Source organism: Lagopus muta, chromosome 6 (genome assembly GCF_023343835.1).
Source record: "Lagopus muta isolate bLagMut1 chromosome 6, bLagMut1 primary, whole genome shotgun sequence".
NCBI classification, from domain to species: Eukaryota; Metazoa; Chordata; class Aves; order Galliformes; family Phasianidae; genus Lagopus; species Lagopus muta.
Window position 1 is genome coordinate 14,880,162 of NC_064438.1, and position 20,719 is coordinate 14,900,880.

Consider the following 20,719-nt stretch of genomic DNA (forward strand, 5'->3'; position numbering starts at 1 on the left):
TGGACCAGCTAGTAACAGGAGTGGTGCTCACGGTGCTGCCGGTGGTGCTGCTGGAGAGCGTCGTGCCAGAGGTGGTAGTGGGGGCAGACGTGGTTGGTGTGGGCGGGGCAGTTGTGCTTGACACAACTGTACTCGTGGTGCTCTGGGAAGTGGGACCTGGGATAACACAGGGATTCATCTTTGCAGAAAAACATTTCCTCGTAATTCCTCCTTAACTCCCTGTTTCTCTACTGACTTCATCAAAATCCACCACCTGAAACCCACCAAGCTCAGAGAATTGGAAAGCAGAACATCTTACTAGCGGTATTACTTTCGTTCAGCAATTACACACCAAGGTCTTGTACAACCTCCAAGGGAGACACATGGAAACACTATACCTAAGACCAATACTGCATCAAAACACCCTGTGCACAGTGAGAACCATGCTCAGGCTACAAGAACTCCACAGCCCCTAAGCCAGCTGAATGCATTCCAATCATCCTTAGGCTTCCCTCCTCCGTCACTACTGCTGTCACATTCTATTCCATGGGGACACCACCGTTCCCAATGCAGCAAATCCGCTCCCACCACAACTACTTTCCTTCCAAGCTATACGGCCCTAGAACAGTAAGCAAACTCTACTCCGTACCCTCTCACGACTTGAAAACCATTCTACCGCATTTTTTCTTGCCATGCCATTTATCTACATCTGCAGGTCTTCCTGCCCAAGACAAACAAATTCTTCTCACGGTAAAATAGAAAGCACGAGAACTGGCGTGGGGCACACGTTAATTCAACAAAGGTGCAGCTGGGAAAGCTACAAGAAAAAACATAACGCGATGACCAGACATTACCTTCCATTGTCGTGGGTGGAGGTGTTAGGGAGGTGGTGGGTGTTGGCCTGGGTGTGGATGTGCTGACTGAAGTCGGGCCGGATGTGGACCAGCTAGTAATAGGAGTGGTGCTCACGGTGCTGCTGGCGGTGCTGCTGGAGAGCGTCGTGCCAGAGGTGGTAGTGGGGGCAGACGTGGTTGGTGTGGGCGGGGCACTGCTACTCGACACGCTTGTACTCGACACGCTTGTACTCGTGGTGCTCTGGGAAGTGGGACCTGGGAAAACACAGGGTTTCATCATTGCAAGCAGGCAAATTGCATTTCCTCTTTCATTCCTCATTTCTCTACTGACTTCATCAAGCTCCACAACCACAAGCCCGGGAAGGTCAGAGTGTAGGGAAGGAGGCGGTCTCATTAGTAGTATTTGTGTCATTCACGAATTATGCACCAAGGTTTCCAAAAACCTGCTTCGGAGACACATGCAAACACTACGTCTACCACCAATGCAGCATCTAACCACCGTGTGCACAGTGAAAGCTTGTAGCTCAGGCTACAAGAACTCCGCAGCCCTTCAGCCAGCTGAATGCATTCCGATCATCCTTAGGCTTCGTTCTTCCTTACCTTTTGCTGTCACGCTCTATTCCATGGAAAGACCACCGTTCCCAATGCAGGAAACCATCAGGCCCGTTTTCCCTCCACAACTAATTTCCTGCCAGCGCATCTGCGGCTCCAGTACAACTACTGAAACTCTTCTCCATAGCCCTCTCACGTCTTGAAAGCCATTCTACAGCGTTTTTCCTTGCCATGCCATTTAACTCCAACTGCTTTTCTACGTTCCTGGGCAGCCCATGCTTCAGGCCAAAGGGCTGCCTCCTTCAATCTGTTCTCAACAAGCATTTTAGAAACACCCCAAGGTACAGAAACGTCTGCCTTCCAAACAAACGCTTACGCTCCATCACCAGGACGTGAACATACCCATGACTGACAGAGAATCACTGCAGGAACTAAAAAGAATTGAACACTAATGCAGCCGAAGAAAGGGCAGAAGGTCGGAATGTCTGTGACCTGCAAGCACCAGAAACCAGAGTGCCCAAAACAAAAGCCCACAGCCCGTACACGAGATGCCTCCTAAGGGAATGCTCTCTCTAGATTGAGGACAAGATATGACAGCAGCAAAAGGAAGACTTCCAGTCCGACCACTGGCGGCCTAAGACAACCCGCTGCCCCTAGCTGAGAAAACCTTTTCCTAGGACACGCGGTGGCAGGGAACAAGGGACCTTCTGCCCAGGACAAATGCACTTGCCTTGCCTCCAAACAGCAAGATTCAGGACTACCTGTGGGCTTCTGCTCCACTGAGAAACGTTCAGCAACTACTCCCGGCCCTCAGCCCATACACAAAGCCTAAGTTCAGGCGCTCACAGGCCTTTACCTCTCCCTCTACAAGGCAACACGTGACAGGCATGGCCAGACAATTACCTTCCGTTGTCGTGGGTGGAGGTGTTAGGGAGGTGGTGGGTGTTGGCCTGGGTGTGGATGTGCTGACTGAAGTCGGGCCGGATGTGGACCAGCTAGTAACAGGAGTGGTGCTCACGGTGCTGCCGGTGGTGCTGCTGGAGAGCGTCGTGCCAGAGGTGGTAGTGGGGGCAGACATGGTTGGTGTGGGCGGGGCAGTTGTGCTTGACACACTCGGAGTGTAAATTGTGCTTGTTGTCGGTGAGAGGGACACCGTTGTGCTGGTTTCTCCACTGGTTGTAGTCGTGATAGCTGTTGTGCACTCTGGTCTTAATGGTGGTGTACAGCAGACTTTGATCTGATAATTCAGGCAGACTGGCATTGGTATCACACCCCCTGCGGTCTGGTCGTCATTTTTACAGATGAGTCCTGTGTTAACATCACACTCCACTTTCTGCCCTAAATCTTCTATAGGAGTGTCTGGAAATTTCTCAGCTCTGCAGGAAATATTCTCAGCCTTCGTACAGTTCCATGAAGGGATCTTATTCTGAATTGTTTCGAAGGTCTCATCATCACCATTCCCTGGGCCATACTGTGGGTAACTCACATCGATCCAGTCAGTCCAGATGCAGTCCTCCGGAACGCTGCAGTCTACTGCGGTTGGACATCAGTAAAAGTAGACAGTTAGGAACGACACAATCACTTGGAGGAGGTGATAACAGATGGGAGGATCACGCACGTGTTGACGGCAATAAGTGCCACGCTTCCATCTGAGGACTAGCCCATGAAACCCACAATGGGAAAAAATGCGTCTCCCAGCAGAAGAATGGCATGCCAGTGCCCAAAAAGCACCGAAGGCAAGCAGCAGAAGAAAGGGAAGAAGGTCAGAAAAGCCATGGCCCAAAAGGACCTGAAACAAAAGTGTCACAACAATAAGCTCCATGCCATATCGAAACCGGGTTCGCACACAGAAGGACCTCACCAGCTGAAGGAAAGCAACTCAAAGCAGCAAAACAAGGACATCCTGTCTGGTCAAAGTTCGTGTAGCAGGCTACAGGATTATACAAGTTCTAAAGAGCTGTGCAGAGAAAAGGAACAAGGGACTTTCTGTCCAAGACAAACACTCTTCCCACAGTAAAAAAGAAAGCAAGAGATCTAGCGTGGGGCACACGTTAATTCAACAAAGGTGCAGCAGAGAAAGTCGACAAGAAAAAACATAACGCGATGACCAGACATTACCTTCCGTTGTCGTGGGTGGAGGTGTTAGGGAGGTGGTGGGTGTTGGCACGGGTGTGGATGTGCTGACTGAAGTCGGGCCGGATGTGGACCAGCTAGTAACAGGAGTGGTGCTCACGGTGCTGCCGGTGGTGCTGCTGGAGAGCGTCGTGCCAGAGGTGGTAGTGGGGGCAGACGTGGTTGGTGTGGGCGGGGCAGTTGTGCTTGACACAACTGTACTCGTGGTGCTCTGGGAAGTGGGACCTGGGATAACACAGGGATTCATCTTTGCAGAAAAACATTTCCTCGTAATTCCTCCTTAACTCCCTGTTTCTCTACTGACTTCATCAAAATCCACCACCTGAAACCCACCAAGCTCAGAGAATTGGAAAGCAGAACATCTTACTAGCGGTATTACTTTCGTTCAGCAATTACACACCAAGGTCTTGTACAACCTCCAAGGGAGACACATGGAAACACTATACCTAAGACCAATACTGCATCAAAACACCCTGTGCACAGTGAGAACCATGCTCAGGCTACAAGAACTCCACAGCCCCTAAGCCAGCTGAATGCATTCCAATCATCCTTAGGCTTCCCTCCTCCGTCACTACTGCTGTCACATTCTATTCCATGGGGACACCACCGTTCCCAATGCAGCAAATCCGCTCCCACCACAACTACTTTCCTTCCAAGCTATATGGCCCTAGAACAGTAAGCAAACTCTACTCCGTACCCTCTCACGACTTGAAAACCATTCTACCGCATTTTTTCTTGCCATGCCATTTATCTACATCTGCAGGTCTTCCTGCCCAAGACAAACAAATTCTTCTCACGGTAAAATAGAAAGCACGAGAACTGGCGTGGGGCACACGTTAATTCAACAAAGGTGCAGCTGGGAAAGCTACAAGAAAAAACATAACGCGATGACCAGACATTACCTTCCGTTGTCGTGGGTGGAGGTGTTAGGGAGGTGGTGGGTGTTGGCACGGGTGTTGATGTGCTGACTGAAGTCGGGCCGGATGTGGACGAGCTAGTAACAGGAGTGGTGCTCACGGTGCTGCTGGCGGTGCTGCTGGAGAGCGTCGTGCCAGAGGTGGTAGTGGGGGCAGACGTGGTTGGTGTGGGCGGGGCACTGCTACTCGACACGCTTGTACTCGACACGCTTGTACTCGTGGTGCTCTGGGAAGTGGGACCTGGGAAAACACAGGGTTTCATCATTGCAAGCAGGCAAATTGCATTTCCTCTTTCATTCCTCATTTCTCTACTGACTTCATCAAGCTCCACAACCACAAGCCCGGGAAGGTCAGAGTGTAGGGAAGGAGGCGGTCTCATTAGTAGTATTTGTGTCATTCACGAATTATGCACCACGGTTTCCAAAAACCTCCTTCGGAGACACATGCAAACACTACGTCTACCACCAATGCAGCATCTAACCACCATGTGCACAGTGAAAGCTTGTAGCTCAGGCTACAAGAACTCCGCAGCCCTTCAGCCAGCTGAATGCATTCCGATCATCCTTAGGCTTCGTTCTTCCTTACCTTTTGCTGTCACGCTCTATTCCATGGAAAGACCACCGTTCCCAATGCAGGAAACCATCAGGCCCGTTTTCCCTCCACAACTAATTTCCTGCCAGCGCATCTGCGGCTCCAGTACAACTACTGAAACTCTTCTCCATAGCCCTCTCACGTCTTGAAAGCCATTCTACAGCGTTTTTCCTTGCCATGCCATTTAACTCCAACTGCTTTTCTACGTTCCTGGGCAGCCCATGCTTCAGGCCAAAGGGCTGCCTCCTTCAATCTGTTCTCAACAAGCATTTTAGAAACACCCCAAGGTACAGAAACGTCTGCCTTCCAAACAAACGCTTACGCTCCATCACCAGGACGTGAACATACCCATGACTGACAGAGAATCACTGCAGGAACTAAAAAGAATTGAACACTAATGCAGCCGAAGAAAGGGCAGAAGGTCGGAATGTCTGTGACCTGCAAGCACCAGAAACCAGAGTGCCCAAAACAAAAGCCCACAGCCCGTACACGAGATGCCTCCTAAGGGAATGCTCTCTCTAGATTGAGGACAAGATATGACAGCAGCAAAAGGAAGACTTCCAGTCCGACCACTGGCGGCCTAAGACAACCCGCTGCCCCTAGCTGAGAAAACCTTTTCCTAGGACACGCGGTGGCAGGGAACAAGGGACCTTCTGCCCAGGACAAATGCACTTGCCTTGCCTCCAAACAGCAAGATTCAGGACTACCTGTGGGCTTCTGCTCCACTGAGAAACGTTCAGCAACTACTCCCGGCCCTCAGCCCATACACAAAGCCTAAGTTCAGGCGCTCACAGGCCTTTACCTCTCCCTCTACAAGGCAACACGTGACAGGCATGGCCAGACAATTACCTTCCGTTGTCGTGGGTGGAGGTGTTAGGGAGGTGGTGGGTGTTGGCACGGGTGTGGATGTGCTGACTGAAGTCGGGCCGGATGTGGACCAGCTAGTAACAGGAGTGGTGCTCACGGTGCTGCCGGTGGTGCTGCTGGAGAGCGTCGTGCCAGAGGTGGTAGTGGGGGCAGACGTGGTTGGTGTGGGCGGGGCAGTTGTGCTTGACACACTCGGAGTGTAAATTGTGCTTGTTGTCGGTGAGAGGGACACCGTTGTGCTGGTTTCTCCACTGGTTGTAGTCGTGATAGCTGTTGTGCACTCTGGTCTTAATGGTGGTGTACAGCAGACTTTGATCTGATAATTCAGGCAGACTGGCATTGGTATCACACCCCCTGCGGTCTGGTCGTCATTTTTACAGATGAGTCCTGTGTTAACATCACACTCCACTTTCTGCCCTAAATCTTCTATAGGAGTGTCTGGAAATTTCTCAGCTCTGCAGGAAATATTCTCAGCCTTCGTACAGTTCCATGAAGGGATCTTATTCTGAATTGTTTCGAAGGTCTCATCATCACCATTCCCTGGGCCATACTGTGGGTAACTCACATCGATCCAGTCAGTCCAGATGCAGTCCTCCGGAACGCTGCAGTCTACTGCGGTTGGACATCAGTAAAAGTAGACAGTTAGGAACGACACAATCACTTGGAGGAGGTGATAACAGATGGGAGGATCACGCATGTGTTGACGGCAATAAGTGCCACGCTTCCATCTGAGGACTAGCCCATGAAACCCACAATGGGAAAAAATGCGTCTCCCAGCAGAAGAATGGCATGCCAGTGCCCAAAAAGCACCGAAGGCAAGCAGCAGAAGAAAGGGAAGAAGGTCAGAAAAGCCATGGCCCAAAAGGACCTGAAACAAAAGTGTCACAACAATAAGCTCCATGCCATATCGAAACCGGGTTCGCACACAGAAGGACCTCACCAGCTGAAGGAAAGCAACTCAAAGCAGCAAAACAAGGACATCCTGTCTGGTCAAAGTTCGTGTAGCAGGCTACAGGATTATACAAGTTCTAAAGAGCTGTGCAGAGAAAAGGAACAAGGGACTTTCTGTCCAAGACAAACACTCTTCCCACAGTAAAAAAGAAAGCAAGAGATCTAGCGTGGGGCACACGTTAATTCAACAAAGGTGCAGCAGAGAAAGTCGACAAGAAAAAACATAACGCGATGACCAGACATTACCTTCCGTTGTCGTGGGTGGAGGTGTTAGGGAGGTGGTGGGTGTTGGCACGGGTGTGGATGTGCTGACTGAAGTCGGGCCGGATGTGGACCAGCTAGTAACAGGAGTGGTGCTCACGGTGCTGCCGGTGGTGCTGCTGGAGAGCGTCGTGCCAGAGGTGGTAGTGGGGGCAGATGTGGTTGGTGTGGGCGGGGCAGTTGTGCTTGACACAACTGTACTCGTGGTGCTCTGGGAAGTGGGACCTGGGATAACACAGGGATTCATCTTTGCAGAAAAACATTTCCTCGTAATTCCTCCTTAACTCCCTGTTTCTCTACTGACTTCATCAAAATCCACCACCTGAAACCCACCAAGCTCAGAGAATTGGAAAGCAGAACATCTTACTAGCGGTATTACTTTCGTTCAGCAATTACACACCAAGGTCTCGTACAACCTCCAAGGGAGACACATGGAAACACTATACCTAAGACCAATACTGCATCAAAACACCCTGTGCACAGTGAGAACCATGCTCAGGCTACAAGAACTCCACAGCCCCTAAGCCAGCTGAATGCATTCCAATCATCCTTAGGCTTCCCTCCTCCGTCACTACTGCTGTCACATTCTATTCCATGGGGACACCACCGTTCCCAATGCAGCAAATCCGCTCCCACCACAACTACTTTCCTTCCAAGCTATACGGCCCTAGAACAGTAAGCAAACTCTACTCCGTACCCTCTCACGACTTGAAAACCATTCTACCGCATTTTTTCTTGCCATGCCATTTATCTACATCTGCAGGTCTTCCTGCCCAAGACAAACAAATTCTTCTCACGGTAAAATAGAAAGCACGAGAACTGGCGTGGGGCACACGTTAATTCAACAAAGGTGCAGCTGGGAAAGCTACAAGAAAAAACATAACGCGATGACCAGACATTACCTTCCGTTGTCGTGGGTGGAGGTGTTAGGGAGGTGGTGGGTGTTGGCACGGGTGTTGATGTGCTGACTGAAGTCGGGCCGGATGTGGACGAGCTAGTAACAGGAGTGGTGCTCACGGTGCTGCTGGCGGTGCTGCTGGAGAGCGTCGTGCCAGAGGTGGTAGTGGGGGCAGACGTGGTTGGTGTGGGCGGGGCACTGCTACTCGACACGCTCGTACTCGACACACTTGTACTCGTGGTGCTCTGGGAAGTGGGACCTGGGAAAACACAGGGTTTCATCATTGCAAGCAGGCAAATTGCATTTCCTCTTTCATTCCTCATTTCTCTACTGACTTCATCAAGCTCCACAACCACAAGCCCGGGAAGGTCAGAGTGTAGGGAAGGAGGCGGTCTCATTAGTAGTATTTGTGTCATTCACGAATTATGCACCACGGTTTCCAAAAACCTCCTTCGGAGACACATGCAAACACTACGTCTACCACCAATGCAGCATCTAACCACCATGTGCACAGTGAAAGCTTGTAGCTCAGGCTACAAGAACTCCGCAGCCCTTCAGCCAGCTGAATGCATTCCGATCATCCTTAGGCTTCGTTCTTCCTTACCTTTTGCTGTCACGCTCTATTCCATGGAAAGACCACCGTTCCCAATGCAGGAAACCATCAGGCCCGTTTTCCCTCCACAACTAATTTCCTGCCAGCGCATCTGCGGCTCCAGTACAACTACTGAAACTCTTCTCCATAGCCCTCTCACGTCTTGAAAGCCATTCTACAGCGTTTTTCCTTGCCATGCCATTTAACTCCAACTGCTTTTCTACGTTCCTGGGCAGCCCATGCTTCAGGCCAAAGGGCTGCCTCCTTCAATCTGTTCTCAACAAGCATTTTAGAAACACCCCAAGGTACAGAAACGTCTGCCTTCCAAACAAACGCTTACGCTCCATCACCAGGACGTGAACATACCCATGACTGACAGAGAATCACTGCAGGAACTAAAAAGAATTGAACACTAATGCAGCCGAAGAAAGGGCAGAAGGTCGGAATGTCTGTGACCTGCAAGCACCAGAAACCAGAGTGCCCAAAACAAAAGCCCACAGCCCGTACACGAGATGCCTCCTAAGGGAATGCTCTCTCTAGATTGAGGACAAGATATGACAGCAGCAAAAGGAAGACTTCCAGTCCGACCACTGGCGGCCTAAGACAACCCGCTGCCCCTAGCTGAGAAAACCTTTTCCTAGGACACGCGGTGGCAGGGAACAAGGGACCTTCTGCCCAGGACAAATGCACTTGCCTTGCCTCCAAACAGCAAGATTCAGGACTACCTGTGGGCTTCTGCTCCACTGAGAAACGTTCAGCAACTACTCCCGGCCCTCAGCCCATACACAAAGCCTAAGTTCAGGCGCTCACAGGCCTTTACCTCTCCCTCTACAAGGCAACACGTGACAGGCATGGCCAGACAATTACCTTCCGTTGTCGTGGGTGGAGGTGTTAGGGAGGTGGTGGGTGTTGGCACGGGTGTGGATGTGCTGACTGAAGTCGGGCCGGATGTGGACCAGCTAGTAACAGGAGTGGTGCTCACGGTGCTGCCGGTGGTGCTGCTGGAGAGCGTCGTGCCAGAGGTGGTAGTGGGGGCAGACGTGGTTGGTGTGGGCGGGGCAGTTGTGCTTGACACACTCGGAGTGTAAATTGTGCTTGTTGTCGGTGAGAGGGACACCGTTGTGCTGGTTTCTCCACTGGTTGTAGTCGTGATAGCTGTTGTGCACTCTGGTCTTAATGGTGGTGTACAGCAGACTTTGATCTGATAATTCAGGCAGACTGGCATTGGTATCACACCCCCTGCGGTCTGGTCGTCATTTTTACAGATGAGTCCTGTGTTAACATCACACTCCACTTTCTGCCCTAAATCTTCTATAGGAGTGTCTGGAAATTTCTCAGCTCTGCAGGAAATATTCTCAGCCTTCGTACAGTTCCATGAAGGGATCTTATTCTGAATTGTTTCGAAGGTCTCATCATCACCATTCCCTGGGCCATACTGTGGGTAACTCACATCGATCCAGTCAGTCCAGATGCAGTCCTCCGGAACGCTGCAGTCTACTGCGGTTGGACATCAGTAAAAGTAGACAGTTAGGAACGACACAATCACTTGGAGGAGGTGATAACAGATGGGAGGATCACGCACGTGTTGACGGCAATAAGTGCCACGCTTCCATCTGAGGACTAGCCCATGAAACCCACAATGGGAAAAAATGCGTCTCCCAGCAGAAGAATGGCATGCCAGTGCCCAAAAAGCACCGAAGGCAAGCAGCAGAAGAAAGGGAAGAAGGTCAGAAAAGCCATGGCCCAAAAGGACCTGAAACAAAAGTGTCACAACAATAAGCTCCATGCCATATCGAAACCGGGTTCGCACACAGAAGGACCTCACCAGCTGAAGGAAAGCAACTCAAAGCAGCAAAACAAGGACATCCTGTCTGGTCAAAGTTCGTGTAGCAGGCTACAGGATTATACAAGTTCTAAAGAGCTGTGCAGAGAAAAGGAACAAGGGACTTTCTGTCCAAGACAAACACTCTTCCCACAGTAAAAAAGAAAGCAAGAGATCTAGCGTGGGGCACACGTTAATTCAACAAAGGTGCAGCAGAGAAAGTCGACAAGAAAAAACATAACGCGATGACCAGACATTACCTTCCGTTGTCGTGGGTGGAGGTGTTAGGGAGGTGGTGGGTGTTGGCACGGGTGTGGATGTGCTGACTGAAGTCGGGCCGGATGTGGACCAGCTAGTAACAGGAGTGGTGCTCACGGTGCTGCCGGTGGTGCTGCTGGAGAGCGTCGTGCCAGAGGTGGTAGTGGGGGCAGATGTGGTTGGTGTGGGCGGGGCAGTTGTGCTTGACACAACTGTACTCGTGGTGCTCTGGGAAGTGGGACCTGGGATAACACAGGGATTCATCTTTGCAGAAAAACATTTCCTCGTAATTCCTCCTTAACTCCCTGTTTCTCTACTGACTTCATCAAAATCCACCACCTGAAACCCACCAAGCTCAGAGAATTGGAAAGCAGAACATCTTACTAGCGGTATTACTTTCGTTCAGCAATTACACACCAAGGTCTCGTACAACCTCCAAGGGAGACACATGGAAACACTATACCTAAGACCAATACTGCATCAAAACACCCTGTGCACAGTGAGAACCATGCTCAGGCTACAAGAACTCCACAGCCCCTAAGCCAGCTGAATGCATTCCAATCATCCTTAGGCTTCCCTCCTCCGTCACTACTGCTGTCACATTCTATTCCATGGGGACACCACCGTTCCCAATGCAGCAAATCCGCTCCCACCACAACTACTTTCCTTCCAAGCTATACGGCCCTAGAACAGTAAGCAAACTCTACTCCGTACCCTCTCACGACTTGAAAACCATTCTACCGCATTTTTTCTTGCCATGCCATTTATCTACATCTGCAGGTCTTCCTGCCCAAGACAAACAAATTCTTCTCACGGTAAAATAGAAAGCACGAGAACTGGCGTGGGGCACACGTTAATTCAACAAAGGTGCAGCTGGGAAAGCTACAAGAAAAAACATAACGCGATGACCAGACATTACCTTCCGTTGTCGTGGGTGGAGGTGTTAGGGAGGTGGTGGGTGTTGGCACGGGTGTTGATGTGCTGACTGAAGTCGGGCCGGATGTGGACGAGCTAGTAACAGGAGTGGTGCTCACGGTGCTGCTGGCGGTGCTGCTGGAGAGCGTCGTGCCAGAGGTGGTAGTGGGGGCAGACGTGGTTGGTGTGGGCGGGGCACTGCTACTCGACACGCTTGTACTCGACACGCTTGTACTCGTGGTGCTCTGGGAAGTGGGACCTGGGAAAACACAGGGTTTCATCATTGCAAGCAGGCAAATTGCATTTCCTCTTTCATTCCTCATTTCTCTACTGACTTCATCAAGCTCCACAACCACAAGCCCGGGAAGGTCAGAGTGTAGGGAAGGAGGCGGTCTCATTAGTAGTATTTGTGTCATTCACGAATTATGCACCACGGTTTCCAAAAACCTCCTTCGGAGACACATGCAAACACTACGTCTACCACCAATGCAGCATCTAACCACCATGTGCACAGTGAAAGCTTGTAGCTCAGGCTACAAGAACTCCGCAGCCCTTCAGCCAGCTGAATGCATTCCGATCATCCTTAGGCTTCGTTCTTCCTTACCTTTTGCTGTCACGCTCTATTCCATGGAAAGACCACCGTTCCCAATGCAGGAAACCATCAGGCCCGTTTTCCCTCCACAACTAATTTCCTGCCAGCGCATCTGCGGCTCCAGTACAACTACTGAAACTCTTCTCCATAGCCCTCTCACGTCTTGAAAGCCATTCTACAGCGTTTTTCCTTGCCATGCCATTTAACTCCAACTGCTTTTCTACGTTCCTGGGCAGCCCATGCTTCAGGCCAAAGGGCTGCCTCCTTCAATCTGTTCTCAACAAGCATTTTAGAAACACCCCAAGGTACAGAAACGTCTGCCTTCCAAACAAACGCTTACGCTCCATCACCAGGACGTGAACATACCCATGACTGACAGAGAATCACTGCAGGAACTAAAAAGAATTGAACACTAATGCAGCCGAAGAAAGGGCAGAAGGTCGGAATGTCTGTGACCTGCAAGCACCAGAAACCAGAGTGCCCAAAACAAAAGCCCACAGCCCGTACACGAGATGCCTCCTAAGGGAATGCTCTCTCTAGATTGAGGACAAGATATGACAGCAGCAAAAGGAAGACTTCCAGTCCGACCACTGGCGGCCTAAGACAACCCGCTGCCCCTAGCTGAGAAAACCTTTTCCTAGGACACGCGGTGGCAGGGAACAAGGGACCTTCTGCCCAGGACAAATGCACTTGCCTTGCCTCCAAACAGCAAGATTCAGGACTACCTGTGGGCTTCTGCTCCACTGAGAAACGTTCAGCAACTACTCCCGGCCCTCAGCCCATACACAAAGCCTAAGTTCAGGCGCTCACAGGCCTTTACCTCTCCCTCTACAAGGCAACACGTGACAGGCATGGCCAGACAATTACCTTCCGTTGTCGTGGGTGGAGGTGTTAGGGAGGTGGTGGGTGTTGGCACGGGTGTGGATGTGCTGACTGAAGTCGGGCCGGATGTGGACCAGCTAGTAACAGGAGTGGTGCTCACGGTGCTGCCGGTGGTGCTGCTGGAGAGCGTCGTGCCAGAGGTGGTAGTGGGGGCAGACGTGGTTGGTGTGGGCGGGGCAGTTGTGCTTGACACACTCGGAGTGTAAATTGTGCTTGTTGTCGGTGAGAGGGACACCGTTGTGCTGGTTTCTCCACTGGTTGTAGTCGTGATAGCTGTTGTGCACTCTGGTCTTAATGGTGGTGTACAGCAGACTTTGATCTGATAATTCAGGCAGACTGGCATTGGTATCACACCCCCTGCGGTCTGGTCGTCATTTTTACAGATGAGTCCTGTGTTAACATCACACTCCACTTTCTGCCCTAAATCTTCTATAGGAGTGTCTGGAAATTTCTCAGCTCTGCAGGAAATATTCTCAGCCTTCGTACAGTTCCATGAAGGGATCTTATTCTGAATTGTTTCGAAGGTCTCATCATCACCATTCCCTGGGCCATACTGTGGGTAACTCACATCGATCCAGTCAGTCCAGATGCAGTCCTCCGGAACGCTGCAGTCTACTGCGGTTGGACATCAGTAAAAGTAGACAGTTAGGAACGACACAATCACTTGGAGGAGGTGATAACAGATGGGAGGATCACGCACGTGTTGACGGCAATAAGTGCCACGCTTCCATCTGAGGACTAGCCCATGAAACCCACAATGGGAAAAAATGCGTCTCCCAGCAGAAGAATGGCATGCCAGTGCCCAAAAAGCACCGAAGGCAAGCAGCAGAAGAAAGGGAAGAAGGTCAGAAAAGCCATGGCCCAAAAGGACCTGAAACAAAAGTGTCACAACAATAAGCTCCATGCCATATCAAAACCGGGTTCGCACACAGAAGGACCTCACCAGCTGAAGGAAAGCAACTCAAAGCAGCAAAACAAGGACATCCTGTCTGGTCAAAGTTCGTGTAGCAGGCTACAGGATTATACAAGTTCTAAAGAGCTGTGCAGAGAAAAGGAACAAGGGACTTTCTGTCCAAGACAAACACTCTTCCCACAGTAAAAAAGAAAGCAAGAGATCTAGTGTGGGGCACACGTTAATTCAACAAAGGTGCAGCAGAGAAAGTCGACAAGAAAAAACATAACGCGATGACCAGACATTACCTTCCGTTGTCGTGGGTGGAGGTGTTAGGGAGGTGGTGGGTGTTGGCACGGGTGTGGATGTGCTGACTGAAGTCGGGCCGGATGTGGACCAGCTAGTAACAGGAGTGGTGCTCACGGTGCTGCCGGTGGTGCTGCTGGAGAGCGTCGTGCCAGAGGTGGTAGTGGGGGCAGACGTGGTTGGTGTGGGCGGGGCAGTTGTGCTTGACACAACTGTACTCGTGGTGCTCTGGGAAGTGGGACCTGGGATAACACAGGGATTCATCTTTGCAGAAAAACATTTCCTCGTAATTCCTCCTTAACTCCCTGTTTCTCTACTGACTTCATCAAAATCCACCACCTGAAACCCACCAAGCTCAGAGAATTGGAAAGCAGAACATCTTACTAGCGGTATTACTTTCATTCAGCAATTACACACCAAGGTCTTGTACAACCTCCAAGGGAGACACATGGAAACACTATACCTAAGACCAATACTGCATCAAAACACCCTGTGCACAGTGAGAACCATGCTCAGGCTACAAGAACTCCACAGCCCCTAAGCCAGCTGAATGCATTCCAATCATCCTTAGGCTTCCCTCCTCCGTCACTACTGCTGTCACATTCTATTCCATGGGGACACCACCGTTCCCAATGCAGCAAATCCGCTCCCACCACAACTACTTTCCTTCCAAGCTATACGGCCCTAGAACAGTAAGCAAACTCTACTCTGTACCCTCTCACGACTTGAAAACCATTCTACCGCATTTTTTCTTGCCATGCCATTTATCTACATCTGCAGGTCTTCCTGCCCAAGACAAACAAATTCTTCTCACGGTAAAATAGAAAGCACGAGAACTGGCGTGGGGCACACGTTAATTCAACAAAGGTGCAGCTGGGAAAGCTACAAGAAAAAACATAACGCGATGACCAGACAATTACCTTCCGTTGTCGTGGGTGGAGGTGTTAGGGAGGTGGTGGGTGTTGGCCTGGGTGTGGATGTGCTGACTGAAGTCGGGCCGGATGTGGACCAGCTAGTAATAGGAGTGGTGCTCACGGTGCTGCTGGCGGTGCTGCTGGAGAGCGTCGTGCCAGAGGTGGTAGTGGGGGCAGACGTGGTTGGTGTGGGCGGGGCACTGCTACTCGACACGCTTGTACTCGACACGCTTGTACTCGTGGTGCTCTGGGAAGTGGGACCTGGGAAAACACAGGGTTTCATCATTGCAAGCAGGCAAATTGCATTTCCTCTTTCATTCCTCATTTCTCTACTGACTTCATCAAGCTCCACAACCACAAGCCCGGGAAGGTCAGAGTGTAGGGAAGGAGGCAGTCTCATTAGTAGTATTTGTGTCATTCAGGAATTATGCACCACGGTTTCCAAAAACCTGCTTCGGAGACACATGCAAACACTACGTCTACCACCAATGCAGCATCTAACCACCGTGTGCACAGTGAAAGCTTGTAGCTCAGGCTACAAGAACTCCGCAGCCCTTCAGCCAGCTGAATGCATTCCGATCATCCTTAGGCTTCGTTCTTCCTTACCTTTTGCTGTCACGCTCTATTCCATGGAAAGACCACTGTTCCCAATGCAGGAAACCATCAGGCCCGTTTTCCCTCCACAACTAATTTCCTGCCAGCGCATCTGCGGCTCCAGTACTACTACTGAAACTCTTCTCCATAGCCCTCTCACGTCTTGAAAGCCATTCTACAGCGTTTTTCCTTGCCATGCCATTTAACTCCAACTGCTTTTCTACGTTCCTGGGCAGCCCATGCTTCAGGCCAAAGGGCTGCCTCCTTCAATCTGTTCTCAACAAGCATTTTAGAAACACCCCAAGGTACAGAAACGTCTGCCTTCCAAACAAACGCTTACGCTCCATCACCAGGACGTGAACATACCCATGACTGACAGAGAATCACTGCAGGAACTAAAAAGAATTGAACACTAATGCAGCCGAAGAAAGGGCAGAAGGTCGGAATGTCTGTGACCTGCAAGCACCAGAAACCAGAGTGCCCAAAACAAAAGCCCACAGCCCGTACACGAGATGCCTCCTAAGGGAATGCTCTCTCTAGATTGAGGACAAGATATGACAGCAGCAAAAGGAAGACTTCCAGTCCGACCACTGGCGGCCTAAGACAACCCGCTGCCCCTAGCTGAGAAAACCTTTTCCTAGGACACGCGGTGGCAGGGAACAAGGGACCTTCTGCCCAGGACAAATGCACTTGCCTTGCCTCCAAACAGCAAGATTCAGGACTACCTGTGGGCTTCTGCTCCACTGAGAAACGTTCAGCAACTACTCCCGGCCCTCAGCCCATACACAAAGCCTAAGTTCAGGCGCTCACAGGCCTTTACCTCTCCCTCTACAAGGCAACACGTGACAGGCATGGCCAGACAATTACCTTCCGTTGTCGTGGGTGGAGGTGTTAGGGAGGTGGTGGGTGTTGGCACGGGTGTGGATGTGCTGACTGAAGTCGGGCCGGATGTGGACCAGCTAGTAACAGGAGTGGTGCTCACGGTGCTGCCGGTGGTGCTGCTGGAGAGCGTCGTGCCAGAGGTGGTAGTGGGGGCAGATGTGGTTGGTGTGGGCGGGGCAGTTGTGCTTGACACACTCGGAGTGTAAATTGTGCTTGTTGTCGGTGAGAGGGACACCGTTGTGCTGGTTTCTCCACTGGTTGTAGTCGTGATAGCTGTTGTGCACTCTGGTCTTAATGGTGGTGTACAGCAGACTTTGATCTGATAATTCAGGCAGACTGGCATTGGTATCACACCCCCTGCGGTCTGGTCGTCATTTTTACAGATGAGTCCTGTGTTAACATCACACTCCACTTTCTGCCCTAAATCTTCTATAGGAGTGTCTGGAAATTTCTCAGCTCTGCAGGAAATATTCTCAGCCTTCGTACAGTTCCATGAAGGGATCTTATTCTGAATTGTTTCGAAGGTCTCATCATCACCATTCCCTGGGCCATACTGTGGGTAACTCACATCGATCCAGTCAGTCCAGATGCAGTCCTCCGGAACGCTGCAGTCTACTGCGGTTGGACATCAGTAAAAGTAGACAGTTAGGAACGACACAATCACTTGGAGGAGGTGATAACAGATGGGAGGATCACGCACGTGTTGACGGCAATAAGTGCCACGCTTCCATCTGAGGACTAGCCCATGAAACCCACAATGGGAAAAAATGCGTCTCCCAGCAGAAGAATGGCATGCCAGTGCCCAAAAAGCACCGAAGGCAAGCAGCAGAAGAAAGGGAAGAAGGTCAGAAAAGCCATGGCCCAAAAGGACCTGAAACAAAAGTGTCACAACAATAAGCTCCATGCCATATCGAAACCGGGTTCGCACACAGAAGGACCTCACCAGCTGAAGGAAAGCAACTCAAAGCAGCAAAACAAGGACATCCTGTCTGGTCAAAGTTCGTGTAGCAGGCTACAGGATTATACAAGTTCTAAAGAGCTGTGCAGAGAAAAGGAACAAGGGACTTTCTGTCCAAGACAAACACTCTTCCCACAGTAAAAAAGAAAGCAAGAGATCTAGCGTGGGGCACACGTTAATTCAACAAAGGTGCAGCAGAGAAAGTCGACAAGAAAAAACATAACGCGATGACCAGACATTACCTTCCGTTGTCGTGGGTGGAGGTGTTAGGGAGGTGGTGGGTGTTGGCACGGGTGTGGATGTGCTGACTGAAGTCGGGCCGGATGTGGACCAGCTAGTAACAGGAGTGGTGCTCACGGTGCTGCCGGTGGTGCTGCTGGAGAGCGTCGTGCCAGAGGTGGTAGTGGGGGCAGACGTGGTTGGTGTGGGCGGGGCAGTTGTGCTTGACACAACTGTACTCGTGGTGCTCTGGGAAGTGGGACCTGGGATAACACAGGGATTCATCTTTGCAGAAAAACATTTCCTCGTAATTCCTCCTTAACTCCCTGTTTCTCTACTGACTTCATCAAAATCCACCACCTGAAACCCACCAAGCTCAGAGAATTGGAAAGCAGAACATCTTACTAGCGGTATTACTTTCGTTCAGCAATTACACACCAAGGTCTCGTACAACCTCCAAGGGAGACACATGGAAACACTATACCTAAGACCAATACTGCATCAAAACACCCTGTGCACAGTGAGAACCATGCTCAGGCTACAAGAACTCCACAGCCCCTAAGCCAGCTGAATGCATTCCAATCATCCTTAGGCTTCCCTCCTCCGTCACTACTGCTGTCACATTCTATTCCATGGGGACACCACCGTTCCCAATGCAGCAAATCCGCTCCCACCACAACTACTTTCCTTCCAAGCTATATGGCCCTAGAACAGTAAGCAAACTCTACTCCGTACCCTCTCACGACTTGAAAACCATTCTACCGCATTTTTTCTTGCCATGCCATTTATCTACATCTGCAGGTCTTCCTGCCCAAGACAAACAAATTCTTCTCACGGTAAAATAGAAAGCACGAGAACTGGCGTGGGGCACACGTTAATTCAACAAAGGTGCAGCTGGGAAAGCTACAAGAAAAAACATAACGCGATGACCAGACATTACCTTCCGTTGTCGTGGGTGGAGGTGTTAGGGAGGTGGTGGGTGTTGGCCTGGGTGTGGATGTGCTGACTGAAGTCGGGCCGGATGTGGACCAGCTAGTAATAGGAGTGGTGCTCACGGTGCTGCTGGCGGTGCTGCTGGAGAGCGTCGTGCCAGAGGTGGTAGTGGGGGCAGACGTGGTTGGTGTGGGCGGGGCAGTTGTGCTTGACACAGTTGAAGTGAAAACTATGGTCGTAGTGGTAGAGTGTGATACTGTTGTGCTGATTGCCGTGGTAAATTCCGGAGTTGGTATACACTCTGGTTTGTTTGGTGTGCAGCAGATACTTATCTCATAGTTATGGCAGTATGAAATATTGCTGTTGTTTTCTTGATCCTTATTGTTACATATGAGCCCTGTGTTTACACTGCATTCAACCTTCTGCCCTAACTCTTCAAGGGAAATGTTAGGGTAATCCTTTGCTCTGCATGTAATGTTCTCAGCTTTCACGCATACCAAGGAGGAGTTGTTAATTTTGTCAATTATTTCATAGTCTCCGCTGTTCACATCAGATCTGTCTGGTTGACTTGAATCGATCCAGTCCGTCCAGATGCATTCACAATTTGTCGCTGAGAGACATCAACAAGAGTAACATTCAGGAACATTAGAGACAGAGACAACCAGTGTTAGTTCCAGCACTGTTATGGGTGGTTTTCTTGGCCTCCACTGCAGCAAAGGTGCATCCTGATATCTGCTACACACCTACACTAGTCAGGCAACCCTGGCCATAACAGAGCTCATTAGTGTGGTCAGGCCTCCCTTTCTTTGCCTTATGGAGCAAACCAGGATAACATCAGGACCCAGGCACTGTTGAGCTATGTGCGTCTCCTCCCCAGAACAATAGCAAGTTCTGTGTGGGGCTTGCTGTGTGCAAAAAAACTTTCCTAAGGGCAGCACATGAGGTAGAGCAGAATCAAGTAAGGACTCTCACAATTTTCGCTTGGGCAAATCCAAATTCAGGAAAGAATCACAATCACAAAGCAAGTTGGCACTTGATGCACACTGCAGCCAAAATTGTGGGCTGCTTTCCAGCAGATTGGAGAAAGCTGGAGAGCAACTCTGGCAGGACCTTGCTGCAAGAGGTAAGCCATTGGCTGAAATCTTTCCCCAGACCCTGCTAGGGAAAATCAGCCTTCAGAGAACTAGAACTGCAGATGAATTGTAAAACAGCCCAAGTAATCACAAGAGAAGGAACAGAATAAAGCCATGACCTAACAGCACCTGAAATGAAATGACATTGCCACAAAAAACAAGCCATGTCACACCGTATGCTCTTCTATGTATGTTCTTTCTATCCAGCTGAAGGACAAAGCCCAAAAAGCAGCTAAATTAAGACTTTCCATCAGCATCATTGGCCTAAGATAGGCAGAAGTACCATCCTTGCGCTCAGGATAATCAAAGAATAGGAACTGACATCCAGAAACATGTTCTGCACTCTCTGCTAAATGGAGAGCTCAGCACCCTACAGTTCTGGAGACTGCTTTATTCTTTTTTTTTCATCTGCATAAACTGTTTTCTTCAGAGTACTGCAGTGAAGTCATACATTAAGGTGCCAATAGACAATTTCTCCCATACCAAGGCAAGACATGACAACACAGAGCAATTAATTACCTGGCAGTGAAGGCGGAGGAGAGTGGGTTTGAGTTACTATTGTTGGTGGGACTGTGCTTGTAACTGTCGGAGTGGATGAGGATACGCCAGGAACAGTCGGAGTAGTTCCCTGGGTGCTGCTGCTGAAGGGTGTCGTGGTGGCAGTACTGGTTGGAGACTCTGATGGAGTTGGCGTGGGAGCAGCAGTTGATACTGGGAAACATCAACAAGAGGAATAATTATGAACAACAGGGACGGAAACAACAGGTAAAGATGCAAGCATATGTATGAGTGGGACACAACAGGAGTTAACTGCCACAAATTCA

General features: G+C 50.3%; 1 protein-coding gene across 3 annotated transcripts in view; it reads right to left on the bottom strand.

Moving 5' to 3' along the window:
• Positions 1-20,719, bottom strand: part of MUC2 (mucin 2, oligomeric mucus/gel-forming) — a 114,678-nt gene that overhangs the window by 31,851 nt on the left and 62,108 nt on the right. For all 3 annotated transcript variants that reach the window (XM_048950123.1, XM_048950122.1, XM_048950125.1), the window contains 2 exons: positions 20,415-20,606; positions 18,770-19,372 (listed from right to left, as the gene is read on the bottom strand). In XM_048950123.1, the coding sequence (XP_048806080.1) occupies positions 18,770-19,372; positions 20,415-20,606 (795 nt within the window). The remainder of the gene's footprint in view (positions 1-18,769; positions 19,373-20,414; positions 20,607-20,719) is intronic.